Source organism: Hippocampus zosterae, chromosome 2 (genome assembly GCF_025434085.1).
Source record: "Hippocampus zosterae strain Florida chromosome 2, ASM2543408v3, whole genome shotgun sequence".
Classification (NCBI taxonomy): Eukaryota; Metazoa; Chordata; class Actinopteri; order Syngnathiformes; family Syngnathidae; genus Hippocampus; species Hippocampus zosterae.
This window is the reverse complement of record NC_067452.1, coordinates 30,683,155-30,702,808: the sequence shown is the minus strand read 5'-3', so window position 1 is coordinate 30,702,808 and position 19,654 is coordinate 30,683,155. Positions and strand designations below refer to the sequence as shown.

Here is a 19,654-nt window from a genome sequence, read left to right as displayed (position 1 = left end):
AGCCAATCGCAGGTCATGCATCGACAAACAACCATTCACATTCAGAGACAATTTAGAGTGTTCAATTAACCTGCCATACATGTTTTGGGAACGTGTGAGGAAACCAGAGTACCCAGAGAAAACCCATGAAAAATTGGGGAGAACAATGCAAACTCCTCACAGGAAGTCCAAACCATGGTTTCGAACCCTCGACCTCTGTGAGATGGACGTGCTAACCAATCGGATGTGGAGAACTCCTTTGTGATTCACCTACCAATCTGGCTCTTGCCAGGTTGTAAATCTTGGCCCCTGCAAATACAACAGGTCTGTGTTGTGTGTGTCATGCTGCTGAATAAAAATAACAACAATAATAATAATAATAATTAAATGATGTGATGTGTGTGATGTGAAAAACAATTGTAAATAGCACTGCGATTTATCCGTTTTGTATTTATATTGCACTTAATTGAACGGTGTTTGTTTGTTTTTTCTTCTTTCTTCTTTCTACCCACATTCTTGCTGCTGGAGGTTGTAAATTTCCCCAGTGTGGGACAAATAAAGGATATCTTATTCTTATTCAATTGTGACTAAATTGCGATAAGATAATTTTAGTGTGTATGCTTTATTCGATATATTTGTTTGGTGGTTTTAGTATACATCTTTGATTCGATTGAAAGTCTCTCTCTCTCCCTGTATACAGGTATATACAGTACAGTATATGTATACATATCAAACTACTGTGTTTCTATTTGAATTGTTTTCACCCGCGTTGTAACTGCAAGTGATCAACACGTTTTTTGTGGTTGCGCGTGTTGCACTTGTAGCTTTGGCCACGGGTGGCGCTACACTCTAGTGTGAGCATTACAAGTTGCATTTAGCAGTCGAGGTATGCGTGTTCGTGGGAATATGCTAGGTTGCTATTTACCGCAAGGCTGGAAAGCCGATTCGGACAAATAAGGTGACTAATTTTCCCGTAGCATAGTTTAATGTTCGTCGTATGAGTCGCGGCAATTCGATTGATTTGTGTCTGCTATTACCTACTATCTCGGTTCGTTTAAAGTGAGCTAACGTTAGCTCACCGTCGTGGAGCTTCCCGAATATGCGTTAAGCTACATTAAAAATGTCTCACCACGTGTTTTTAACACGATCTGGACTCTTACAAATCAAAGATGAATGGCAATTTTATTCTGTGGACAGAAAAAGAAGTCGTATACTTTTTCTGCAAACGTGTAACCAACTTTACACGCTTCAGCATGTTACTTGTATGATGATTCAAGGCACAGATGCTCCCGCCACACTACCAAAAATATATGTAACCAAACGTTTACGAGTTTGATTACTGAAATAATGAAGATCTCGTTTTAATATCCTCACAAATCTATTTTCTCCATGTGAAATCTGAGGCTCTTTAATTGAATGCAAACCTTGCATCACTAATGGTGTTGCGTGAAAAGCATTTATTGTACCTTTTGCCTCTCTCAAATCAAATTCGTGATCGGGATACACAAATGCAAATGCAGAATTGCACATTGCATGTGCTCCTCGTTGTGGGGTCTCCCTCGTCCGTCTTTCAAGTCACATTACATGATGCATATGCATTCATGCTTGGTGGAAGTGAACGGATTCTTGGACAGGGTGATTTAATCGACCACAATGTTTTTAGCAGCTTCCATAGTCAAAGTGTTCCCCCACTGACACGCACTGCTTGCAGTAACATCCTCACATTTTATCGTTTAATTGTTGAGCATTTAAACCGTAATTTACTATGGATTGTGTTTGCATACCATACATATTTAGAAAATGATATTTTTTAAATGGGGAAAAGTTATTTTCACTTCATCTGTAAAGAAAATATATCTGTGGAAGTTGATGCTTGGGGGAAAAGTTGTAGTTTCAAAGCTTGTTATAGGGTAATTCAATCTCAATTCGATAATTAATGCCTCTAGGAAATAATCAGAGGAAACATGGAATAAAATCATCCATCCATTTTCCGCCACTTATCCGGGGTCGGGTCTCGGGGGGGCAGCAGCTTTAGTAGGGCAGCCCAGACTGCCCTCTGCTCAGCCACTTCTTTGAGCTCTTCCCAGCGGATCCCGAGGCGTTCCCAGGCCAGCTGGGTGACATAGTCTCTCTCGCGTGTCCTGGGTCGTCCCCGGGGTCTCCTGCCAGTGGGACATGCCCGAAACACCTCACCATGGAGGCGTCCAGCAGGCATCCTAATCAATAACTGGAATAAAATCATATTTTAGCGAAATCTGGATTTTCTTTTTCAGCCATATCCTTAATTTGTTCCACATTAAATAGTGAAATGAATACAAGCTAAAAAAAAAACTCGTGTTTTCTTTTTCCTTTTAAGCAGATGACATATATTATGGTTTCATCGCCTAAGTTGAAACGTGTTGCATCTTCCCAGTGTGTCAGCTCACTGTCAATGTGTGTTTGCAGTATGGCAGAACGGGCTGATTGTGCTCTGTGTTTTGACGCAGACTCAAGTGCTGTGGACAAGGATAGCCCCAAAGTAAAATGGACTCTGGAAGAGGTGAGTGAAAAGCAGACTTTATTTAATCGCTGAATTACACAATGTACATGTCACTGAGTAAATTAGCAATGTAAGGCCTTATTTACACCGTTTCCTCCATTCTGATTCAATGCTTATTTTGTTTGACTGTATTTCAATGTACACTTCAACACATCTGATATGGCTGTGTTTACACTGACAGAATAGAGGTTTCGATGTACAGGGGTGTTTTTTAATGTTTTATTTGTGTTGCTTGGATAGGTGCTGGCATCACCCATTTTTTTCAATGATATTAAGCTCTCCCATTGGTGCCTTTACTGTGTCCTTACCTTGTACACACTGCCATGATATATATCGAAACGGGGCCACTCTAGACAAAAAAAAAGCGGAATTGCGTTATTTGAAGTGCAGTGTTACATCCACCCTCATGTAGGGCAAGGTATACACGTGGATGATTATTATTATGCTGCTTGAATGACATGAATCGTGACTAAATATTATGAACTATTTTCCCCTCTTTTGGCAAGCAGTCACATTAAAAATAATGCCTTGCAACTTTCTCTTCTGTGCAGGATGAAAACCTAAAAATCCTTGTCCAAAATTTTGGAGAACGCAACTGGAATACTGTGGCCACTCTATTACCAGTAAGAAATGGTTGGAATGAGTACAATTGTGTAGTACTGAAGGATTTATTGGTTTTGATCGAAATCTTGATTCTGGACAACGTGATCATGTGATTTTGCTTTTCCTCACGTTTGTTTGTTTGTTTGTTTATTTATGTATTTATTTTTGCTGCCCCTGACTGACCCACCATCTGTTGTCAATTATTTCTCACATACACATTGTCTCTGTCCTCTGCTGCTTAGAAAATCAATCTGAAGCGGCATGCCATTCGTGACACATCAACCAACCCAATCACTCCACCCTAGTTAAGAAACCAAAAAAGCTGCAGCAGTGCATCAACGTGATCCAGTATTGCACAGTTGCCCATCCTCCTTGTTTTGGTAGTGGCTCGCATGCACAGACTCTAGTAAGAACGGACTAGCAATGCCACCGGCTCGCCGTCAGCAAAAGTGAAGTCACCGGCAGCCATCTTACGTTGCGACTTTCTAAACCCTTATTAGGAATATATTGATTTGTCAGTTGCGTTTTCGTATTATTTTCTGTCTCTACATCGAAAACGGCACCATGTATGGCATTAGGTTGGACCAATAAGTCTTGGAAAAGCACCACATGCACATTTCATCAGTAAGAATGCGATTTGAAAGCTTCTCTGAGTGCAACACATGCATTGATGAGAATGTTTTCAGTGAAAAAAAGAATAACAGAAATTTTCAGTAACAGTGGAAAGCTAATTGGCTGCTCTCTGGCTTCAGTCGAGAGAGGTGTATCGACAGTCCATTCATATATAAGTCCATGCTCGCAAGGGGGGAATGCTAGGCACCACGCGAGCAGCAAGGCTTACATTTAAGAGTCATGACCCCCACACCCCCTCGTTTGAGCACTACTAATTTCACCAATATGACACAAAAATAATCTGTGTTTTAAAATCAAAGAGGTGAGATGCACATCCACTGAGAAATAAGTTGGAATTTGTCTATTGTGTCCTGTTACTTGAAAGGGTAAGACAGAATCGCAGTGTATGCGACGCTGGAAAAATCTGAGCGTCAATGTGGCCACAGACTGCTGGACCAAAGAGGAAGATGAAAAGGTGAAGAACTTGGACACTAATACAATAGAACTTTTAGGGATTCTGGTGGTGGGAGTTTTACATGATCTTTTCATAGGAATAATTGTGTATTTTTTGTTTCCTTGAGCAGATCAGAGAGTTGGTGGGCCAGTTTGGCACCAATCGCTGGAGTCTGATTTGCAAGCATCTGAATGGGCGTGTGGAGACTCAGTGCCGTGACCGTTGGCACACCCACTTGGAGCCCCTGTTGAAGAAGTCCAGCTGGACCCACGAGGAGGACCTCATCATTTACAAAGCCCGTTCCGTCTTTGGGAACCGCTGGGCTGAGATTTCCAAGCTGCTTCCTGGAAGGTAGGATGCTTTCTTGAGTGTGTGCCCACTTTAAGAAGGAATTTATTGAATAAATGGCATCCATTTGAAACACACAAAGATGCGGATGATGTTTGTGTGTGTGTTCACTATTTGCAGGACAGAGCATGCAGTGAGGAGCCGCTGGCACGGCACGCTCAAAATGCAACCCGAATTGGGCCAGGTCAAAAAGGAGTCGGACACCATCTCCGTTGATATTCAGCAGTTTGTGGAAGGAAAGGTATGAGCACATCTCAAAAGCGAAATATCTTATGTGCGTCTTGTTGTTGGCGAGGATTTTATCTCAACTCACCGTGGCCAACATGCTTGGAGATTATGAGAAACTTGCATTTTATGGTATCTTGCAGGTGAACTTCAAGTGTGACATTTTATTGGACACCTCGCCAGTAACTCCTGAAATGGTGAGCTCCTTGTTGCTCCTGCAGTATGAGATCCTGAAAATCTTCCTTGAAAAGCATGACTTGAGAAACTCCTTCTTTTTCGTCCATGCTGGACTTTGCACTCTTTGCATTCCTGTAGGCCAAAGATATAAAAGAGCAGTGCAAAATCATCCAGAAGAAGTCCACGCTACCCACGCACACTCTGACATCGAGAGGGACCTTGCCTCCGAGCAATGCCCCCTTGCCCATCCGTCCCACCTCGAGTGGGGTCACTGCCCCGGCAGATGCGGTGGATCAGAAAAAGTTTCTTGACGCTGCATTGCGGATGATTGCTGAGGACATGCTCCCACTCAGGTAGGTTCAGAACGCTGCTCACTCGAGGAGCCTTATTGTGTCCCTGGTTGGTTGGAGACCATTGGCTTAGTTGCTGTGTCGTCGACACAATTTTTGGGTCAGGATTTCTTTACATGAATTAGTCCAAACCAAAAGTCTTTCTTTTACATGACACAGTTTGGACAGACACGAAGCTGTTTGCAGTTTAGGCGTAGGTTTGTCAAGAACAGGTCCTGGATAGTGGAAATTGTTACATTGCATATAGGATCAGTGTGAAAACCTTAAATTGGCACTAAACCGAGACCGAGGAACTTCTTGCCAGGTGCTAGTTTTGCAATGCTGCTCCATTGTTAATTGAGGAGTCTTGGCCATGGGCAACGGAAAAACTACCAAGATTAAAGTTATTAAAGAAAGTGTATATTGATTTTTGGGACACCCGGTATTTTTTTTCCCAGTTGTTTGAGGTATTTAAATGTTAAGAGGTTTAGCTCTGAGCTAGCAAGAGTTGTTGTCGTCATTGGCCCCCGCCATCAAACAGAGAGCCGGTTAGAATTTTCCAAGCATATAAAAAAAGTCATTGCATTTTCCTCCTCTTCCCACTCAGTTTCGTTGAAGGAGCCGGTTTCCGGTCCCTCATGAGCACCATCGGACCCGAATACCACAAGCTGTCCCAGCGTGCCGTCAGCTTGCAGCTTTATGACGACGTGGAGAGAACCGTCAAACCTCAGCTCATCCGCGATTTAAAGGCCTGCCTATGCAAATCCGAAGATGGAGAGGGCGCCATTCATGTGACCTGTGACCTCTGGGCAGGCACGCAGTCCAATCTGGTGGATGAGCCCATCGTCATTGTGCAGCTCCACTTTATCAGTGATTCATGGCAGATTCGCCGGCCCACCGTGGCCTTCCGTCACGTGAGCCATAAAGACCTGAGCGGCGCCATAGCCAAGGAGCTGGAGGGCGTGCTGCTCGGCTACGGCATCTTCCCGCAGAGCATTGGCTATGTTCTCATCAACCACGCGAAAGAAGTGCTGGCTGCTAACAGCGTGTTCTGTGACTACAAGATCATGTGCCCGTCGAGCAGGGGGGAGCCCGACGGAGATGAGATAGTGGCCTTTCTGTCAGACCGGATGCCCGATTCCGAGTCCCCATTTTCTGAGCTCAAGATCGGAATCAGAATTGCGTGCGTGGCAAAAACGCTGCAGGTGGTGATTAGCGAGGCGTTGAAGAACTCCAGAGTGGTCGAAAACCTCCTCTCACATGTCCACAATGTTGTGGCTTTCTTCAGGGGCAGTACGTACTGGAGTGAGGTAGGAAAAATGCATGCTCATGCTATCAAATGATATTGCTCTCTTTTTACGAACAATTTATCCCTCGTTGTATTTATTATATCGCTCGTGCCTTTGAAAAAAGAGTCTGAAACAAGATGGTGTGGTCATTTTATAGTTGGGGGGATTCAACCAGTCAGCGACGATGTGAGTAAGCACTGCCACTTCATAGCTTCGTACAGGGTTGGGAAACGTAAATGATGCGCACCCTAACCGCAAATGGCTAATGAACATTCAATATGAATGTCCATTGGCCCAGTATGATAGGTTTGGTAATATCATTGGTCAGATGTGACGAAACTATGGGTAAAATCTTTTGCCGACTAGAAGCTTGTCCAAAATGACCAATAAAATGTTTCACATTAAAAGCTGCAGGGTTCAAAGAGTGAGGGGAAAAAAAGTACAGTAAGTTACACATAGTTGACGGATCCAAATCAAATCGTGCCGTCTACTCTGTGTCCTCATGAAGGTTTTGCTGAAGGAGTGCGGCGTATCTTTGTGTCCGCCCTCCAACCACTGTCGCTGGAACTCCATGATGGTGTCCTTGCGCAGAATGGTGCAGGAGTCCGCTTGGAACGGCATCCTCACAGTGCTGGCTCAGGCTCGCAGCGAGGCAAGCGACACGTCCAGTGCCCCGCCTCTGATCATAGTCAAGAGGGAGCAAGTGCTCGACATTCTGGCTCTCCTGGAGCCCTTCCAGGAAGTCTTGCAGGTATGGAATTCACTGACATTGGTCAACCTGCTGGTTGAAGAGAATGTGTGAGTATCATTTTTTTTTGGCCTGCTCTGGCTTGTAGGTCTTGTTAGGAAATGCATTGGCGATCTCGTATGTCCTGACCTCTCTGGTCGGCCTCGATAAGACGTTGGAGGGCTGTAACACGAACTACATCCACTTCAAAAAGGCCCTACGCACGGGCCTGCATACTCACTTCCAGTCCCTGATTCACCAAAAAGATGTGGTTGCAGCTGCCATGCTTGACCCCAGGAACAAACTGAAGGTATGTACTCTCACTCCCCAACCACTGAGCTGTCTCTAAGCCATTTGGTATCAGGCTACACAGCGATAATGAATACAAATATCATCAGAGTCTGAAAAGTTTTATTTTGAAAATCAGGTGTAGAGGTGTGCCTCTACAAAAACACGGTCTGATAGTTTGAAGTCCCCCATGCGCAAATTGCTGTTCTGTGTTGTTGACAGACTTTCTCTCGTTGCCCTCTATCTTTGCAATGTGTACTTTTTTTAAAACTCATGAATAAGTTAACTTCAAAATCCTAGCAGTAGAACCCTGGCGCAGAGGTCCCCAACCCCTGCCAATGGGCCGGTCCGTGGCCCATTTGGTACCATTTAATACATAACTTACATTACTTCGGTTTTATTCATTTCGGAATCTGAAATATGTTTTATTTTGAAAAATCACCGGATCCTCTGTTACACCCCTCTACAATATATCGAATGCGCGCTTCTCAGTCACGTGTGATATGTTACCGCTAAAATCAAAGCCAGGAGCTCGCAAAATGAGGAAAAAACAAAGGTCTTTGGAAAGTTTTTTTGGGAAGGGGAAAAGGTCCAGCCAGGAGACAGAGGAGCAGCCTACGACTTTCAAGAAAAAGAAGGCTACATTTAATAGACAGTGTCAGGAGTCCTACTTAAAATACGGATTTATCTCAACGGGAGATTCCCACGCACCAAGCCCACTCTGCGTAATATACGGCGATGGTGAGTCGTATTTTTCATGCGCTTTGTAGTTGCGGTCTATCTTATTTTGAAGGCATGTGTAAACATTACCATAGCGACCAGAGAGTGTTGCAGCCAGATAGGACGTTTCTCGTGTCGTGATTCGTTGTTATTATGTTTCGAAAATACTACAGTTTTCATGCAGGTCAGATCATATTATTTTGCTATATTTATCCGGCCTTTTAAAGGCCAGTCCCTAAAAACATTAAACCGGTCCGTGAGGCAAAAAAGGTTGGGGACCCCTGCCCTAGAGGAATGCATAACCTAAGCAAACGTTTGTGCTTGGTGGAAACAACGTTCTATTGTGATTTGCACGATAAAATTATCACTTGTCTTGTGCAGACGTTCACTGATGGCCACCTTGAAGACCAGGCAGGCTTCCTCACGCCTCCAACAAAACATGAGGCTCGCACAATTGTGGAAGTTGTACTTGGGAGCCAAGCAGACTCTGTTAATCCTTCAGCGGAAGATCAGAAAAATGAGGTGGAGGGGAGAGAGGAAACAGCAGCCGCCATCCCAGCGGAGGTCTCCAGGGGCAGCTCGGACGACAACTGTGACGCCTCTAATCTCGCTGGCGTCAAACGCAAGGCAGATGAGAACATCCCCCAGCTTCCGTCAAAGACTGTGACGTCAGAACTTGACGTGTACCTGTCAGAGCCGCCGTGGGGAAACGGCTCCATTTTGCTTTACTGGAAAGCCGCCACTCGCTTTCCAAAACTGCAGGGCGTTGCCAAGAGACTGCTGTCAGTACCCGCCACCTCAGGGGGCTTCGACAGGCTCTGTCCGATGGCAGCTTGTATCGTACGGGCTAAACGGAACCGCATGCCACCACACACCACAGAGAGACTCCTTCTTTATAAGAACTCTTTGAAGACAAAGACTGGCAGGAAATCCGGAGGGGTCACGAAACAGAGACTGCCCAAGTAATCCGGTGATTCTGTCAGATTTGTAAACTGTGAGCAACTGATATACAAATTACTTATTTTTCTTATGTCTGTTTTAAAAAATTGCAATCGTCAGACAGCCACTTGACTGTTTTTCATCCATGCATCCATTTTCTAATCCGCTTATTCTCACAAGGGTTGTGGATGTGCTGGAGCCTATCCCAGCTGTCCTCGGGCAGTAGGCGGGGTAAACCCTGTACTGGTTGCCAGCCAATGGCATGACAATTTCTGATCTGCCATTGGCTCAGCCAGACCACAACCAACCAAAGACCATCTGGCCCAAGGTCAGATGGGATCTGCTCCAGCCCACAAGCTACCCGAATGTGAACAAGCGCTATAGAACATTTTGTAAATCTGAGTTTTGAGCCATGGTGTCCTCTGCCCATAATAAAAGAATTTGTCAATACAAATCTTTTTGTAATTATTGTTGAGTTAAATTATGAAGTCTTAATTTTATGGCCCCTCTGCCTTTAAAATTTCACATATTATAAAAACGTATTAGACTAGCGTGGCACTAACCCAAGTTTGGTGTCATTGGGAGTATTACGCCACAGCACTGAATTGAAAACAGTTGGAAGTTGCTCCTGAAGCCATCAAAGAAGAGGAACTAGGATTGAAGATTTTTTTTTTTTTTGCTACTGCAAATGTGTGATAAAATCACCAGAATTGCTGTTGATTATATCAGCACTTTGTCCTGAATTTAGAAGCAATCAAACAAGAACAATGCAGAAAATACAATAGTACATAAAAACAACTGTTAAAATTGTTTTAAAAAAAACAAAAACAATAATTGGCTTTGTAGCATTTTTTATTTTTAAGGTTTTAAGAAGAATGCCGCACTGGACTACAACTACACGGAGTGAATCAAAATCAAATATATTGGCCAAGTACCGGTATGTAAAAAAAAAAAAGGAATTTACTTTCCCAGTAACAACCGGCCCAGACGAACATAAACAACAATGACCAACAGGGGGAGATGGAACGAGCGGTTCGCTGTTAAGTACAGTACCCGATAACTTGAAAACAATAGGACAGAGGTGGGGTACACCCCCCGACAGACTTCAACCATTCTGCTTAAGTGAGATCATGTTTTTTTTTTAACAGAACGGATTAGTACAGTACTGTGGTCCAGGCAGCAATTTCTTCTAAGGGTACGAATTCGGTTACTATACTTATCCGCGCACATTGTGACGTCAGATGCGTGGTTCACTTCCGGGGTTATGCTTACGAGTTCCTGCACGTGTTTGGCAATATGTTCGTCCAACTTGTGAAACTAATGCCTCTCGCCATGTTAGTTTTTGTGTATTAGCCAGAACAAGATCAGTAACGGTACGCGTGGACGCATCGAACGCCTTTTCATCGCGAGGCTGTCGATCTAGTGGAACGGTTCTCTGCGCCATGGCGCTGTACACGAAAGCCGCTGAGATCCTGGACAAGGTGGAGAAGCAGCAGGGTGCGCTCAAAACGCTCGTGTACGAAAGTAAATTTGCCAACATCAAGCAGCTCTTCGCTCTGGTCTGCGAGGCCCAGAAGTTCTCGTCCATATTGGAGGAGATAATCGTATCCACCAAGCTGCTGAAACACACTAAGCTGAAGATGCCCTTGGCCAAGGTGTGTAAAGGAAGTTTTATATTTGCTTTCGTAAAGGGTGTTTCAGTGTGTTCCGGGCAGGGTTATAATAACTTTAGAATGTGTTATTTTTGCGTAGTAACATATCTTGTATGATGCGAAAAGTCACATGACTTCCGGCTAACAGCCTTTGCTGTCATACGGAAATAAATATATTCAAAATGAACCCTAAAGGCTCATGTAATAAATTATTTGACAGTCCAAAATGAAGGACATTTTTCTGAAACTGTGGTTAGTTTTTTAAATGTAGTTTTTCTTTTTTTTCCATGAATGAAAATGTTTTTTTAGCTTTATTAGCTATTTTGTTTGTTTTCATTAACTAAAATAACCTTGGTTTGAGCCATTCAGGGGTGAATGGCAACACTTGAGTTTATTCTGTATCTCAGAATGAATACGTTTTTCCCCCCACAACAGGTTTTAGTCTTCGACCTGCTCATGGGCCAAGGCCTCAAGTGCGGCGGGTCCTGGAAGGCGCTGATCATGAAGCATCGCTCCAGATTGCAGGCGGCGCTCGCCCTTATGAAAGTCAAGAAGAAGGTCAGCAAGAATGAGGACTTGCTCGCCAGTAACGTCCGACAATCTGTTGGAGACCAGCTGCCCAGGTACGTGCGCGTCAATGTCCTAAAGACCACCGTGGAGGACACTGTGGACTACCTCAAGAGGGATGGCTTTACTTACAAGGGGGAGGCTATCAAGTTGGATGACTTGACACTAAAGGCCAAAGAATTTGTGAAGGACCTCCACCTACCAGAGGTACTGGTATTTCCACCTAAAACGGACTTCCATGACCACTTCCTGTACAAGGCAGGCCACATTATCCTCCAGGATAAAGCTAGCTGCCTCCCGGCCTTTCTCCTCAAGGCTCCGCCCGGTAGCCACGTCATCGACGCCTGCGCCGCCCCGGGAAATAAAACCAGCCACCTGGCCGCCCTCATGAAGAACAAAGGCAAGCTCTTTGCTTTTGATTTGGATGCCAAGCGTCTGGCCACCATGTCCACCCTCCTGTTGCGAGCCGGCGTCACCTGTCATCAGCTGGCTAATCAGGACTTCCTGAAGGTGGACCCGGACAGCAAGTTGTACAGCAACGTGGAATACATCCTACTCGATCCCTCATGCAGCGGATCAGGTCCAACAATGTTTTCCCACCTGTATTTAGCCATGGCACATATTTTACTTTGATTAATTAAAGTTATTAACCGGCTGGATGATTTAATCGGCTAACATTGGATTTTTTTCTCTCTCTGTAAGCACATACTAAAGGGCAAAGTCTGGATAGTCAAATGTGATGCCTGTAATTCTTAACTTCTTCTGGTGATGGCTTTCAGGGACCAAGAAAGAAATTCCTCCATTTTTTTCTCTTTTTATTTTATTAGCAAAGTAATCAGTTATGGGAATTTTACTCTAACAAATATGTAAATTGGGCAAAAAAAACCAACATATCGGTTAGGTCCAACACAGTACGAAACAAACATGACAAAAAGTACATAGAGCACACTGAAATAATGATCTTGCCACAGTTTAGTTGCTAATTTATTTGCAGAGTCTGCAAATGTTATTGTTATATGAATGATAACCTGTTGTTTTTACTTCAACTCTAAAAAAAAAAATATATATATATATATATATATATATATATATACAGTATATAATTTTTCAAACGATCAGTTTTCATAGGTTTTAGATGGAAGTGGGAAAAAAAGTTGTGAAATGATTTGCCTTTTTGTGCACGTGCGTGCTTCAGGGATGGTGTGTCTCCAGGACCGCTCGTCTGCCGACCCCGAGAAGGACTCGTCTCGTCTGGCTTCGTTGGCGTCCTTCCAGCTGCGTTGCCTGAACCACGGCCTCCGGTTCCCCCGTGTAAAGCGCCTGATCTACTCCACCTGCTCCATCCACAGGCAGGAAAACGAGGAGGTCGTAACGGCTTGTCTGCAGCAGAACCCCAACTTCAGGTACACGCTTTCAATCCAGTCCACTGTGCCTCAAAAATTCAATTTTACGACTGTCACTATTGAATCCTTTGACAACTGATTAGCGATGTGTTAACAACAGATGTGTCTTAAACTTTTAAGTGTAGCTTTCTTGCATTTTATCTAGAGCTGTCAAACGATTAAAATATTTAATCTAATTAAAAATGCAACTGTCATAATTAACTCAAATGAACTAAAAAAATAATCGTGATTACGCACACATTTTTTATCATTTCTGAATTTCCTTTTACATTTTTTGTCCTATTTTTCCCCATTTTAATGCTCTCATTGACATGGAATCATGAATCAGTTTTCTATGTGCCAAATGCCAAAAATTTACTGAAATAACAATTTCAATTTTCAATTTTACATGAAGATTTTTTCACTTGGAGCAGTTATTCACAGATAATCTTTCACAATATTACTGTCCATCAACTACAATGAAAAAAATATTCTGTCACACAACAGCTGCTTTAGCAGCTTTTTTTTAATGAAATCAAAACAGAGCAATATAACATTATAAAGTGCACATCTAAGGTAAACTAGTACTCAGCCAATAGTGGATTTAAACCATGGTTGCATACTTTGTTTTTCTCAAGTTTGCTTTGAACACAGCAGTCTGTTTCTGTATGTTTGTTGAAGAATAACGAGACACCGGACACCAGTGTTCATTATGTGCCGCTGTATTCGAAACTGCCGGTCTTACAAACAAGCACACGCACTTCCCCCGTGCTGCAGGGGCAAACCATTCTGAAAGGGGGGGGTTCACTCCCACTAACACAGTCAGGCTATGTTGATTGTGTTGGTCCTTCTTGCGCGGAAGTCTCTCTACGGTTTTGTGTAGACCTCATTTCGGATGACTGCACTTGGTTCGATGACAACACTGGAGAGGTTTTATTTTCGCTAGGTCGCTACCACTGCAGCGCACTGTCACTGTCAGATGAACACAGAGAAGCTCAGAACACTGTAACCTTCCACACAAAATAGTTCCAAACAAGTAACAATCGCGTCAGTGGCATACATCGTGTACCTATATGATAAAAATAGAGAGAGAAGAACAGGTAACTTTGGTCTTGTCAGTGGAGCAATCGGGCAACTTTTTAAAAGTAAACTTTCCATTCATAAACTCTTTAAGTATCCGTTTTTGGTGTCTCGAGCTGCCGTGGCTGGTAAAACAGACATGGGCGTGGACTTCTGCAGCGCGCTTGTTGTTTTGTTTCTGGTGTATTTATAGAGCAACGTAACATCCGCTTGTGACGTGGGCCGCGTTAATCTCGCGAGAAAAATTTTAATCCTGTTCAAATTCATTTAAATTCATGCCAATAAAAACGCGCTAAACTGACAGCTCTATTTTTAACAAAAATGAATTTTTCATTTCCAACACATCTTATCATGACATTGAGTCTACAAACACAATGCAGTTCATTCCAGCTAGCAATGCTAAGGTAACTACGTTCTGACCAGCGATGGCAGATTAAAAAAAAAAAAAAAACATTACCTTGTCGCTGAATGATCCGATGGATTTCTGCCTTTGACACGGGACCAGGTTTCAAATCGCAGTCAGGAATGATAACATCCCAGTGGGTATGCTCAACCCCATTCCCCAGCAACTCTCTGTACCAAACTCATATCAACTATGTCAAACATTTAATCACTGTTCTGACACCTGACGAGGTGGCCCCCTAACATAGAAAATTCTCACTGTCTGCAAATGTTACCTTTCCACCAATAGTGGGTGGAAATTAACAGTGAAAAGATTATGATGGTTTTAGCCTACAATGGAAGTTATGGGCCTAGAAATGTCTGTGGATGACGTACAATCGTGCCGGCAATGCCTTGGGCAAAGAATTTGCGTTGACCTATTTTTGTGATCGTCGTAGTCAAATTCTTTGACTTTTTGCCCCAGCCCATTCCACTTCTGTCCTTTAGTAATAGTTCAGTGTTTGGGTTTTTTTAACCCCCCCCCCCCCCCCCCCCCATGTATGCTTTAAAAAATGGAAGCTCACAAATGATGATCTCGTTATTGCTTGGCAATTCCTACTCTTACTGGTTTGAAGGCAATATCTGCATGTTTGTTTTTTCCAAAATAAAGTACCGACAGCAGGGCTTGACGCCGTACAACAGGACTGGAGCCAGCCTCCCTTCTGTCCCTTAAACAAATGCTCTCATGTGATTTAAAGCTATATGTCTTCCCGGTTAGACTGTCGAGTGACCTTCTATCTCTTGTGTCATGTGTCCCCTGCAGGCTGGTTCCTCTGCTACCTGAGTGGCCCGAACGAGGTCTGCCGCGCCTCGCTCAGTGTCTCCGGGCAAGCGTCAACGGGACGCGCACGCATGGATTCTTTGTGGCCCTGCTGGAGCGGTGCAATGAAGCTGAGAATCGAATGCCACAGCTAATGGTCCAAATAAGGTAGATCATGTTGAATTTGAGAAAACTGTAAAGTTAGACATATCTTTCTGAACTTACCCTCTTGAACTGTTGTTTAGATATAGATATGGACTAATTTATCGGTGCCAGCAAAATACCCTGCAAGCAGAGGGTGATACTGTAAAATATTGTCTGTTGAGCGCACCGCTATTTCAACTGCACCCGCTAACTTGCTAAATTGTGCTTTTACTTGTGCCCCACAAACATCATTGGCATCATACGTGGCACATATCTTGTTGTTTTTTTTTTTGTTTTTTCAAAATTTCTCCTCACTATGGCTTAAAAGAAAGTGAAAACTATGAGCAAGAGTGTTGTTATGAAGCCAGATCGTATTACTGTTGGAAAATTGAAGGAATAGTTAAATCTAAGAATTATGTGATATCACTCCTCCTAGGATGATCTTTGTGCGATTACACAGACTTGTTTACTGTATATTGACCATGGATAAAACTTGTCCAAAATGGCCGCCACTTATCACAATACAAGTGGTTCCCAAAGTATACACATACAGGAATCAAAGTTTCTGTGAAAAATATTACCGTGGTTCGCCAACAGTGGAACGATTTAAATTCATGAACACATGTATTTGGCTAGCGAAAATGGAAATGTCGAATCTACTTTGAATGAACATTTTTGGAGACACCAAGGTTAGCTTGAAGCCAGAACACTTTGCTTCTTATTTGGATAATTTTAACTATTGATTGATTGATTGACATGCTCAACCAAACGCTGCACACATCCTAAAGCATCCACTCTTGCTCAATGCGTTTGTGCATTAAAGGCATCCCGAGATGACCTGCCCACCTGCCTGTCAGGAGTTCAATGAAGCCAATCCCAATGAAGCTGAAGCTTTAGAGTGCGAGGACAAAGCAACGCTTGCCGAAGTCAGTGTGCCGGGCGAAAAAAAGACCAGAAAGAGAAGAAGGAAGAAGAAAAGCACAGGTGTAATCATGGACTTGAACGACTGAATTGTCATTTTGTACACACCAGGATTTCACGATATAAGGTTTTTAAATACATTAAAAACTCTACATGTTACTAAAACTTTCAGTGCCTTTTCTAATGCTCCTCCGGTCAATCTTCCTTGCATGTGAACCAAATATTTCCTCATTGTTTAAATGTCTTTCATTTCCATCGATGAATCGATATTTTTATAGCACTCATCCATATTAGCTGCTGCAAATTAAAAAAAACTCGGGAGTGAACATGTAGTGCAGATTGCAACATAACCTAAAGGGGGTGCTATAACCACATTTATGAAGGAGCTTTATTTTTGCAATTTAATGGGGTGTGTGAGTGTCAGGTATATTTCCATTGTATTTCTTTGTTCTTCCTGCTGTGGACCCTGCCCTCCTTGGACATTCACAGAGTCCATTGTCCTCTCATTACTCCCACTTTGCCTCGCCCTACTATCGCCTCCCCCCCCCCCTTAATACTGTACTCTTTCCTCCAATCCGACTGAGGTGTTTTCTCAGAGCGCCAGTGATGTGTTCCTCAAGCCGGTCCTTGGCCGCGAGGACCGAAGGGCAGTCCTTGGTCCTCGACCTTGGCCTCGGAGTCATGGGTTGCCGGACATCGGATACAACGAGGGATTAGAGCCCCTAATCCTTCGTCCACAGGTATAAAGTGGGCCAGATAACCGCAAAAGTCACAAAGACATAAAAAAAAATCCATCCAGGGAAACCCACGTTGATAACTTTGTCTGGCATTTTAAGAGGGGCGGGGCCCGTCACTAACAGGCAGTACAACGCGTAAGAGAGGCATCACAGTAAGTTTCAATTACGGTTCGTTCCGTTCGCGATCGGCGGTTAAAATGGCACGTAAAGCCTTTCTGTAACAGTGGTGTATTTTATCTAGTCATTTTTGCACAATTGTCACGTTTGTGCGGTCCCACGAGAATGTTTGTTTGAACCAAGTAATTTGCGGTACAGCTGGAGTCAATAATGTCGGCACTTCACTTTCGGGTTTGGCCGTTGGGATTTGGAGTCCTTTTGCTCGATTGCAGTTATGTTTCCTGAATGCTTTCTCATGTTTGGAATAATGAATATTGATAATACATAGTTTAAAATCATGGGTGATTTAATTATTTTTTATTATTATTGTGAAGTTGAAGGTATTAATGTAGTAATGTAGTAGGAGTGTAGTAAGGTGTTTTTAGACCCCCCCAAAAAAACCGACCATGTATAGAAAGGTGTTTTGAGCCAAAAAAAACGACCATGAATAGTAAGGCGTTTTAACTAAAAAAAAATAAAATAAACGACAACGTATAGTAAGGCGTTTTTCGAAGAAAAAAACAACCACATACCGTAAGGCGTTTTAACTCGAAAATAACGACCATAGTAAGGTGTTTTTAGCCGAAAAAAACGACCATGTATAATAAGATGTTTAAGATTTGTGTAATTCCACAACTGGAGGACACCTTAGGAAAAGTTATTTAATATTTTTTAATGTTAAGAAACACTGGTGTACCGTCAAAGGTAAACCGAGGAGATATTTTGTACATAAACTGCTAAAAATAAATACATAAAAATAAAGGGAGCACTTGGTGTTACATTGTGCTGTTTAAGTCTTCTCTTTATTTTGACATGGCCATGTTACAGTTCTTAAGGCACCTGAAAAACATTTTAAAATATTGCCGAGTAGATCCTTTTCATTGAGGTACTCGTTTTCAACAAATCGTTAATTTAACAACAATTGTTAAGTTAAATGTGTTCGTGGACATGATTACTGGGTAAGAACAAGCTTAGTTGTATAAAAAAAGAGGATCTTTGTTATTGTGGTTTCTGATAAGTAATAACGTTGGGTTAGCGTTCGTGGCACTGTTGAAAATTGTGGTTGAAAACATTGAAAAATGAGAATCTAGAACAATACTTACCCCTGGTCTTAAAACGATTTAGCTTGTGCATGTCCTTTCTGCTTAAAGAGCAAAAATCCTATTTTAAATGTCTGTGATTGTGTGTTAGTCCTCTGGAGTGAAGGACAAGAGTGGAGAAAAAAATTGAATATTTGTTGTGGGAATTTTTATGAATATATATTTTATTTTTCAACAGGAAGCCTGTCTCACATTTGTTTGCCAAGGCTTGTCAGATATTCACATTTCAAACAATGTCACATTATTTGGAACATCGTGTACTTTTGTCCTAGATGTGCTGACCTCTTTAGATTCCCTTGTCAGACTGAACATCGAATATCATTCATATGATATTCATTTGTGTCTGACAGCATGGTTGCAAAGCTGCTTAGATGGCGCACATTTTGCAAATGACTGAAATTGAGATTGAAAACTAGATTGTGTGTGTGTGTGTGTTTCTGTTCATTCGTGGATACATATAGCAGATTGACAGCTGCATGGATGACTGAGACAGTGTGTGAACTACACTATGCATGCACACATCCACAGCTGACAACACTTCCAAGACCAGACAGAATCCGGTAGGGCTATAGGCATGGGGTCAAAGGTCATTGCAACCATCACATTTAATACCGTCTAGCTGAAGTCAATGCAGCAAGGACTGTAAACTCAAGAAGAAGAGGAAGACAGATGATTTTAAGATGCTCTTCATTCATGAAACATATGAACAAACCATAAATACTAAATATTTAGAAAAAGTTAAATATTGAAAAAAAAAGGACACCAAAGAGCCCCGTGTGCAATAATAATTACATAGAACAACAAAAAGTGCGAACTAACAATACCATCATTAAACAAAATGACTAATAATTAAATTGGCGGCCCGATAGTCCAGTGGTTAGCATGTCGGCTTCACACTGCAGAGGTACCGGGTTCAATTCCAGTCCGGCCTCCCTGCGTGGAGTTTGCATGTTCTCCCCGGGCCTGCGTGGGTTTTTTCCGGGTGCTCCGGTTTCCTTCCACATTCCAAAAACATTGCGTGGCAGGCTGATTGAATACTATAAATTGTCCCTAGGTGTGAGTGTGAGCGTGGATGGTTGTTCGTCTCTGTGTGCCCTGCGATTGGCTGGCAACCGATTCAGGGTGTCCCCCGCCTACTGCCCGGAGACGGCTGGGATGGGCTCCAGCACCCCCCGTGACACTGGCGAGGATTAAGCGGTTCGGGAAATGAATGAATGCATGTATATACATATATGAAACAACCTAAAGCTGATGAAATATTAAAGATAAACCTGATGCATAGAATAATTCTAATATTATAATTACTGCATAGGGAGATGAGATTACCAAGTCCAATGTGTCAGAATGAAAGCTCGAACGCCACACACACTCGCAAAGTCATGGCAAACACCCATGCTGCAGTCTCTGTGAATATTTCAAAAGGCCTTTCAATTATTAACACATATAAAATATGCACAACACATGGATGTGGGCTTTTATGATGGT

General features: G+C 42.7%; 2 protein-coding genes across 5 annotated transcripts; both read left to right on the top strand.

Moving 5' to 3' along the window:
* Positions 1-792: 792 nt before the first annotated feature.
* mybl2a (v-myb avian myeloblastosis viral oncogene homolog-like 2a) lies at positions 793-9,683 on the top strand. 4 transcript variants are annotated; one of them, XM_052058976.1, is made up of 12 exons: positions 793-937; positions 2,425-2,518; positions 3,070-3,141; positions 4,119-4,208; positions 4,318-4,538; positions 4,656-4,776; positions 4,904-4,957; positions 5,076-5,290; positions 5,874-6,576; positions 7,064-7,306; positions 7,392-7,592; positions 8,672-9,683. In XM_052058976.1, exons 2-12 carry the CDS (start codon positions 2,426-2,428, stop codon positions 9,254-9,256), a joined length of 2,598 nt encoding a protein of 865 aa, XP_051914936.1. In that variant the 5' UTR covers positions 793-937; position 2,425; the 3' UTR covers positions 9,257-9,683. The 4 variants fall into 4 exon arrangements, with proteins under 4 accessions (XP_051914936.1, XP_051914937.1, XP_051914938.1 ...); XM_052058978.1 differs by having other exon boundaries at positions 821-937; positions 2,466-2,518; XM_052058977.1 differs by lacking the exon at positions 3,070-3,141.
* A 796-nt stretch (positions 9,684-10,479) lies between these two features.
* On the top strand, positions 10,480-16,341 carry nsun5 (NOP2/Sun RNA methyltransferase 5). The gene is made up of 5 exons (XM_052058985.1): positions 10,480-10,884; positions 11,317-12,028; positions 12,644-12,851; positions 15,115-15,279; positions 16,079-16,341. The coding sequence occupies exons 1-5, from the start codon at positions 10,672-10,674 to the stop codon at positions 16,263-16,265; spliced, it is 1,485 nt and encodes a 494-aa protein (XP_051914945.1). The 5' UTR covers positions 10,480-10,671; the 3' UTR covers positions 16,266-16,341.
* Positions 16,342-19,654: the final 3,313 nt, after the last annotated feature.

Bases quoted from the DNA above. Each gene is read 5' to 3' on its own strand.
- mybl2a (XM_052058976.1), top strand. From the start codon at position 2,426: ATGGCAGAACGGGCTGATTGTGCTCTGTGTTTTGACGCAGACTCAAGT. The intron at 2,519-3,069 runs GTGAGTGAAAAG...TCTTCTGTGCAG, and splicing joins TAAAATGGACTCTGGAAGAG to GATGAAAACCTAAAAATCCT. The intron at 3,142-4,118 runs GTAAGAAATGGT...GTTACTTGAAAG, and splicing joins CTGTGGCCACTCTATTACCA to GGTAAGACAGAATCGCAGTG.
- nsun5 (XM_052058985.1), top strand. From the start codon at position 10,672: ATGGCGCTGTACACGAAAGCCGCTGAGATCCTGGACAAGGTGGAGAAG. The intron at 12,029-12,643 runs GTCCAACAATGT...TGCGTGCTTCAG, and splicing joins TCCCTCATGCAGCGGATCAG to GGATGGTGTGTCTCCAGGAC. The intron at 15,280-16,078 runs GTAGATCATGTT...TGTGCATTAAAG, and splicing joins CAGCTAATGGTCCAAATAAG to GCATCCCGAGATGACCTGCC.